At 54.3% G+C, this 8160-nt stretch overlaps 1 protein-coding gene across 4 annotated transcripts in view; it reads right to left on the bottom strand.

Annotated features, from left to right (window-relative positions):
* The window catches only part of THRA (thyroid hormone receptor alpha), a 14897-nt gene extending 8754 nt beyond the window's left edge, over positions 1 to 6143 (bottom strand). Inside the window, exons 1-6 of one of the 4 annotated variants that reach the window (XM_055083303.1) lie at positions 6014 to 6143; positions 5366 to 5466; positions 3313 to 3460; positions 2409 to 2614; positions 1249 to 1395; positions 403 to 661 (exon numbers count right to left, since the gene is read on the bottom strand). In XM_055083303.1, coding sequence (XP_054939278.1) covers positions 403 to 661; positions 1249 to 1395; positions 2409 to 2614; positions 3313 to 3460; positions 5366 to 5466; positions 6014 to 6020 — 868 coding nt within the window. In that variant the 5' untranslated portion in view covers positions 6021 to 6143. The remainder of the gene's footprint in view (positions 1 to 402; positions 662 to 1248; positions 1396 to 2408; positions 2615 to 3312; positions 3461 to 5365; positions 5467 to 6013) is intronic. The other 3 variants (XM_055083304.1, XM_055083305.1, XM_028486286.2) reach the window with 3 other exon arrangements.
* Between the last annotated feature and the right edge of the window lie 2017 nt (positions 6144 to 8160).

Genomic DNA, 8160 nt, shown 5'->3' with positions numbered 1-8160 from the left:
AGGGGGGGGGGGGGAGAGCAATACAGAGGGAGTTAGGGGCAAGAAACGGGGACTGAGAACAGAGGAGGGATGGGGGAGAGAAGGTGGATGGGAACAGAGTGGGGGATGAGGAACAAAGGGGTCTGGGGGAGACAGAGAGCAGGTGGGGGCAGAGAGAACAAATGAAGCCAGGACAGGAGTAGAGGAGGGACTGGGAGGTAAGAGATGGGCCTGGATATCAGAACGGAGGGGGGATGGGTGACAGAGCAGAGGACTGGGGACAAAGGGTGGGCCTGGAGACAGAGAGGTAGCTTTGCGGAGCAGAGAGACCATGGGGTTAAAGAAGGAGCGTGACAGGCCCAGGGCCCAGCCAAACTCTGGGCCCCTGGAAGCTCCCGAGCCCTCCCAGCCAGGCCTCGGTACCTGTTGACATTAGCAGCACAGCCTGCAGCAGAGCCACTTCCGTGTCATCCAAGTTAAAGGCAGAGAGTGACTTGCCCAGTTCAAAGATGGCATCGGAGACGACACCCAGGCCGCCATTCTTGAGCTGCTCCCGCTTGACAGCCATCTCCCCGCTCAGTGTCAGGGTGTCGCTCTCGGGGTCATAGCGGACAGCCGCCCGCAGGGACATGATCTCCATGCAGCACCCCTTCAGGAGGATGATCTGGTCTTCGCAAGGCAGCTGCAGAACCACAGGGACACTCAGCAGGCCCCTCTCCATAAGCATCCCCCGCGGGTGCCCCCTGGGAGCCGCAAGGCCACCACCGGCCAGGAACGTGTGCTCTGAACAGCTCCCTTGCAATGAGCGATGGATCTGCCCTGTTTCATTAAGCCTCCCAACTACGCCTCTGCGTTAGGTCGCGTCAGTACCTCCATGCCCACCGCAGAAGAGCAAAGGGAGGTATAGGGAGTTAGGCCACGTGGCCAAGGTCACAAGCCAGCAGGGCAGCCTGTTCCCAGAGTTAGTGCTCTTTAAAGTGAGGAGAACTTCCAGAGTCAGGATGGCTGCGTAGACTTCGGGGGAGACAGGAAGGGATGGGCTGGGGAGGCTGGGCCCGTGGAGCCTGTTGGTTCTTTAGGGATCAGCTCACCCTGTGCGTGTGTGTGCATGTGTGTGTGTTGGGTGTGTGTTGGGTGTGTTGACCTACAGGAATTGCTCCCCGTCCAGAGAGCTTCAGATGAGCACGAGCTGGGAATGGGTGACCTGGGGAGCAGCCCGAGGTTTCCCTCCAGCGTGGCACTGTGTCTCTCCTCCCATCTGCCACTCACCTCAGAGAACATGGGCAGTTTTTTGGCAAAGTCCACCACGCGGGTGATGGCCGGGGTGATGATCTTGGTAAACTCGCTGAAGGCCTCAAGGTCCACCTTGTCTCCGTCCGGCATGGAGACGATGGGTGACTGGCCAATGTCATCCGGCTAGAGGGAGAGATGGGGGTCAGCTGGGGCTGCAGACCCCCCCACTTTCAACCTCTCACCGAGGCTCCCTGCCCACCAGGGGGAGCTCCAAGGCAGCTTGGGGAAGCGGGGCCACTAGCACTTGGGGACAGCTGTGTCCCAACCCAGGCCTAAGGCTTCTCCCATCTTGGGGCAGAGAATACACCAGCGCCAGAGCTCCAAGTTGGCTAATAATCACAAGGATCATAATAGCAGTAGAGGTAATGTCATAACAATAGAAGCTAGATTTATTGAATATTTAACAAGTAACTAGGCATTAAGCCATGCGTTTTACACATAGTATCTCATTTAATCCTCACAACGACTTATCACCCTTAGTTGATGCTATACTTACCATCATTTCACAGATGAGGAAACTGAGACAGACTGCAGCTAAGTAATAAGCCCAAGGTCATGTGGCTAGTAAGTGGTAGAGCCAGGGTTTGAACCCGGGCAGTCTGATCCCCGACAAGTTACACACACACGCGCTTGGTATCAGAGCCAGCGCTCCTAAGAGCGTACTGTTCCACACGCTGACACGCTCCACCAGGAGTTTTCTGCCTTCCCCACCATACACAACCAACTATCCATCTCCTCCCAAGCTGACCATTTACTTGGCGCTCAGTTTTGCCGGGGCCTAAAACAATGCCCAGCACCCAAGAGGTACCCCAAAATACTGTTACATGACTGTGTCCTCACCCTTCCTCCCAGTCACTGTGGGCAGGAAAAAGAGGAGCGCTCACCTCCGTTCACTGGAAATTCGATGAGGAGGGCAAGGCCCTGCCCTCATGGAGCTCCCAGTCAGATGGAAAAGGCAGGACCCTGATAGCAGCGACACATACACAGGTGTACGAATCAGCACTGTCAAGTTGTGGAGACTATCAGCCTTGGGTCAGGCTAAACTAAGAAGGCTTTCTAGAGGAGGCAAGACTCTGAGTTCACTCTCCTCTCCTGGCTACCTGGCTGCCGCTCCCCCGTGCTCCCTCTCTCCTTACCAGGAATTTCCGCCTCTGTTTCCAATGGCTGCCCTGGGCATTTGTGCTGCGATGGGCCTCCGTGGCAACGTGGATCAGGTCCCACTCTTCGGGAGTGGGCTCTGGTCGCTGCTGCAGTGATCGGATCATCTCCTCCTTCCGCCGCCGCTCCCGGTTTTGCTCAATCAGCTTGCGTTTGGCCACCCGCTTCGAATCATCTAGAACCACTGGCAACAACAGACAGACACGATGCCCTTTGCATGGCACACTCCGTAACCCACTCAGACACCACTCTTCCCAGTAGGCCAAGAGAGGCTGAGTGACTTCCCAAATCACCTAGCAGTCGGGTGGCACAGCCTGGATCATGAATGATCACTGGGGCCACATCAACTCCAATTTGGGCTGACCCAGAGGAATACCATGTTCTGATCTAAAGGGTTATGGTGACAGTAGTTACTAGAAGACTGTGCCATGCAATCCCTAGCTAATGAAAAATGCCCTCTCTCACCCAGAAGTGGGGTGCCTTCTCTAGTAGTCAGAGACACTGTGCTCTGGGGGGATACTCAGGACTTATTTCTACCCAACAACTCTAAGGCCCTGGAGTGGTGAAAGGCAGGTAGGCACTGGGGCCCATGCCCAGAGCCCAGAGAGGGATCCTGTTTCCTTATCTTCAGGGATGAGGCCAGCAGGGACCAAGATTCTGAACATTCATTCTGCCACCAGCCTGACCCAGACTGTCCCTCTGCCCTGTGGGTACCTGGAAGGGAGCTGCCATGTCTGAACGCACCCCCCCCCCCCCCCCCCGCCGCCTGGGCCAGACTGTCCCTCTGCCCTGTGGGTACCTGGAAGGGAGCTGCCATGTCTGAACGCACCCCCCCCCCCCCGCCACAGCTGCCTGGCCCGCTTCCCCCACCCATCCCCTTACAGTCCATGGCCATGCCCACAGCGATGCACTTCTTGAAGCGGCACAGCTGGCACTGATTGCGGGTGATCTTGTCAATGACACAACAGCTGTCATATTTGCACGAGTAGGTGGGGTGGAGGTTCTTCTGGATTGTGCGGCGAAAGAAGCCCTGGAGTTGGGGGAGGGCAGGGAGACGGAGCATGTTGTGATCACAATCCTCCCTTCCTGAATCAACCGTGCAGTTCTCTGGGGTGGCGGGGGCGGGCTGGGGAACTAGTGAGGGAACCTGGCATCCTCTCGACACAGCAAGCCCAGCATCATTGGGCTCTGCCAGGACTTAGAAATACACACCCTCAGCCCCCCAGCTGCCTAGGGGCTGGGGAACATGGGTAGTGGTGGTGGCAGAGTTAAGGATGGTGACCGCAGTTAGGAGATTTGAGCCTGGGATGGTGTGAGGTGCTAAGAGGCCTAAAGGAATAGCCGCTTTGGACACCAATTAATACCTGATTTTCCATCTTGTAAAACAACTCTAAAAACAACACTGGCCCCAAAACCATTCTCATACATGCTGCCTGTTGCCCATGCAGGTGGAATTCATGAAATGGGGGGCGGGGGGTCAAAAAGTCAAGAAAAGGCATTGGGTATGAACTCTACTAGCATGAAGAGAATATTTTCAATTTTATATAGAGAGTTTAGTCTTTGCTTTAAAGGAAAAACCTCAAGACTCAAGATGGCAGTAATAATATGAAGAGCTAATGTCTGTTGCATACTTACTATGTGTCGGGCACTTATAAGCCTTTTCTTTCCTGTATCATCACCTTTAACGCTCATGTCAACCCTGTGAGGTAGGAACTCTTATTATCTCCGTTTTGCCGACTAAGAAACTGCAGCTTGGAGAGATTAAGCACTTTGCTCAAAGTCATATGGCTAAATGGGCAGCAGAGACTCAGAACTGGACCTGAGATATAAGACACAAGGTCTGAGCTCTCAGATTTTGGGGTGCCATTAAAATCACCTTGGGTAGCCATCAAAAATACAGACTCTTGGGCCTCATGCTAGACCTACAACATCAGGCTCTCTAGGAGTGGGAAGGCATCTCTGTCCTTTCGGGATGCCCCGCTGGGACTCAGATGTCCTTGAGGGTGAGGTTCCTTGTTCTATATTACACTGCTGGCATTGCTTGCAGGAACACTGCTAGGGGACTCTATATCCCTGGTGGTCTTGGTCTGACTGACACCAGGAAAGAGAGGAACTTGAAGCCTTGACATATTCTTAAAGCTTTCTGTTTCTTGAAAGGTCTTACACTGTCAGGAAGTGATGATCCTGGAAAAACCATGTAGGCTGAAATGTCCAAAGTAAGATCTAATTAAGCCTCCCCAAGTCATAGACCCCCTCTGCCCAGGGAGACTCTGCCATCCTCCTCTCTGGGCTCCGCCATGCCCCCCAGCACTGGTTCTCACCCTTTCAGGTGCAGTGGAAGCAATCCAAGGCAGATTCCACCACAAAAGATTCTGACTGAGTAGGGGTGGGATGAGGCCTTGGGATCTGCACTTAACAAGTACTGCAGGTGGTCCAGGAACTACATTTTGAGAAACACTGATGTTGCTTTTAACTGATGTCAGTCTTTCTCTGGTAGGCTGTGAGCAACTTGAGGGAAGGGCATATACTGCACATCTCACACTTAATCCATTGAATGGATGGATGAAAGCAGACATTTATTGAGTGCTTCTTTTGTACTTGGCACTGTTTTAAGTACTCTATGTGCATTATCTCATTTTATTCTTCTAGCAACTCTATGAAGTAGGTAATATGTTTATCCCCATTTTATAGATGAAGAAACTGAGGCTCAGAGAGATTAGGCATCTTACCTATGAGTGGCAGAGCAGGGATTATGAATGAACAAATGAATGAATGAATGAATAAGAGAAGAGAAATGAGGATATAACAGGTGGGCTTTAGCTTACATGTTTATAGAGCTGTCTGTTGTGCCAGGTGCTGAGGGACTTAAAGGGAATGTGATGGGGGGGGCGGGGCTCAGGTGGTGGGGGAGGGGCAGGAGCTGGCTGGTCCATACCTTGCAGCCCTCACAAGTGATGCAGCGGTAGTGATAACCGGTTGCCTTGTCCCCACACACGACACACTGCTCGTCTTTGTCCAGGTAACTAGGGATATACCCTGGGAGGGAGGAAGGGAGGCAGGCAGGCAGGCATGGCTTGGGTCCCCAGCAGAGAGGCTCCTACACTTTCTCCATCCCCCCAGCTTTTCCTTCCTGGCCCATCCCCTAGCCCGGCCTCCCTGAAGGGTTCTCTGTCTCCAGGTATAATCCTGGAGACACATCAGAGGTCACCTTGTCCATCCCCTTCCCTAAGAATATGGAGAATCCAGTTCTTCTGACTGCCCCATTCAGGGTTTTTCTCTTGCTGCATGCCAGGGGCAGGGGATACAGGAGGAGAAGCAAATGTCAGAGCAGCTCATCTTGGGGACCTTGGGCATGGGGGTTATGGGGGAAGGGAAGAGGCCCTTCCTGACCTAATCTATCCTCAAAGGCTGGAGCGTGCCCCACATCACCCCTCTCACCCCAGACAAGTCCATCCCACGCTCTCCAGGAGGCTCTCCCCATGGGACACAGGAACTGCTGGTACAGGCCCAGGCCCTGGAAGTGCCCTGGCCTGGTTCTGTCGGGTTGAGGGTGGGAAGGAAGGGCACACGCAGCCAGGCTCACCTGACATGCTGGTTTTCAGGGAACATTGGCCGTTCTTTCTTTTTCGCTTTCCATCTGGTGACCTGGCACTGGATAGGGGCAAAGTGGGCCGAATCAGAGAGCAGCCCTTGGGCAGCCCCCTTTCTCATCCAATAGGCTGAAGTCATCCCCCAGGCCTGACTCCCTCCTTCTTGTGTCCTCATCCTACCTCCCACCCCCAGGTCAACTGACAAAACTGAGAAGGGTCCAGCTATCTGGAAGCTTTGGGGCGAGAGATAAAGGGCTTGGCTAGGGCACAAGCATGTTCTAGGGCCCCAACACACACACACACACACACACACACACACACACACACACACACGAGCACGCCCATAATCTATAAGATAGCCACATATTTAAGCCTTCAGTACATGACACATATGCAGAAAGAATCTTCAGGACATGCTTAAAGCTATATAACCTTTAGAATACACACCAATATGTGCAACATAAGACCAGCACACACGAACAACAATGCTGCCTTCAGTATAAACCCAAGCACGGTAAATAAGCAGCAGGCTCTACTATCTATATCTATGCAACTTTCAAGGCTTTCTCAAATGTGTTATATGACCTCTAGGATATGCCCACATGTTACACAACCCTCTAGACGGGCACCTAATAATACCATGCCCCTCCCCCCAGTGAACATGTGACTTGACTTCCAGGTCATGCACACACGCTAAATAACCACAGTGGGACTTCCCTGGTGGCGCAGTGGTTAGGAGTCTGCCTGCCAACGCAGGGGACACGGGTTCGAGCCCTGGTCCGGGAAGATCCCACATGCCGTGGAGCGACTAAACCCGTGCACCACAACTACTGAGCCTGCGCTCTAGAGCCCGCGAGCCACAACTACGGAAGCCCGCGTGCCCGCCACAGCTATTGAGCCCACGTGCCGCAACTACTGAAGCCCGCACGCCGCAACTACTGAGCCTGCGTGCGACAACTACTGAAGCCCGCGCGCCTAGAGCCCGTGCTCTGCAACAAGAGAAGCCACTGCAATGAGAAGTCCACGCACCGCGACGAAGAGTAGCCCCCGCTCGCCACAACTAGAGAAAGCCCGCGCGCAGCAACGAAGACCCAACACCAGCCAAAAATTAAAAAATAAAAATAAAAATAAAATAAATAACCACAGTGGACCACTGGAACCTAGACCCAAGAATATGAGAAAAGGATGGGACTCCCAGAGCCGCCCAGTTCATGGCCTCCCTTTAACAGAGCAGCAAACCTAGGCCCCACTTGTGCCTGGTGACACTGTGGCTGGAGTCAGAGCCAGGAGCAGGACGCTGGGTCCCTCCAAGTAAGGTATTAGCAACCCTCAGCCACTGCACACATATGTTGCCAGCCCCTCCACATACATGTTACATAACCTCGGCACACACAGGTTACATAAGCTTTCTACATGCATGCATGGATTGTATAACCTCCCACACCCACCCTGTGTGTGGCATGTTGCAGGGTCCTCCCCCCCACCCCCACCCGCCTGGGGCCTGATGCGGCTCCCAACACACTGACACAGTGACCTTGGCCAGGGTCACAGCCACAGACAACTCTGTGTTCCACACGCCCTGGGGATTACCCCTGTCTGATGTCTACAACAGTTCGAGGGTCGGATCTCCCTCCTGCCTCTGGAGGGGTGGGTGTTGGGGGAACTCCCCGGCCACCTAGGCCCCAGTCGGGCTGGCAGTCTTCAGCAATTAACTAGACTCACAGCCTCTGGGTGCAGTCCCAGGGACAGCCACAAGGTGGCGCAGGGACATGGGGGAGGGGAGGCAGACAGGGGAGGGGCTGCAGTCCTGGGGGACCAGGAACTGGCATTCCCGCCTTTCTCAGAGTTAGCAGCAGACTTTCCCAGACCCACAGAAGTCTGGGCAGGGAGGTACAGAGGCTGTAAGTGAGAGCTACGCAATGACAGGCTAAGTCTTTTTCAGAGCCCCCTGGGGTGGGGATTAGGGGGGACGGATACCCCCATTGCCCTACCCAGCTGCCAGCCCCATCCACTTCCTCTACCCCTCCAGGGACCCAGTCTTGGGCCCCAGGGTTTTGCTGGGCCAGGCCTCCGGCCTCCTGGCTCAGGATCTGATCTCCTAGGCAACGGCCACACTACTCCCCAGAGCACCCCCTCCCCC

Source organism: Physeter macrocephalus, unplaced genomic scaffold (assembly GCF_002837175.3).
Source record: "Physeter macrocephalus isolate SW-GA unplaced genomic scaffold, ASM283717v5 random_773, whole genome shotgun sequence".
NCBI classification, from domain to species: domain Eukaryota; kingdom Metazoa; phylum Chordata; class Mammalia; order Artiodactyla; family Physeteridae; genus Physeter; species Physeter macrocephalus.
This window is presented reverse-complemented; position numbering and strand designations above follow the sequence as displayed.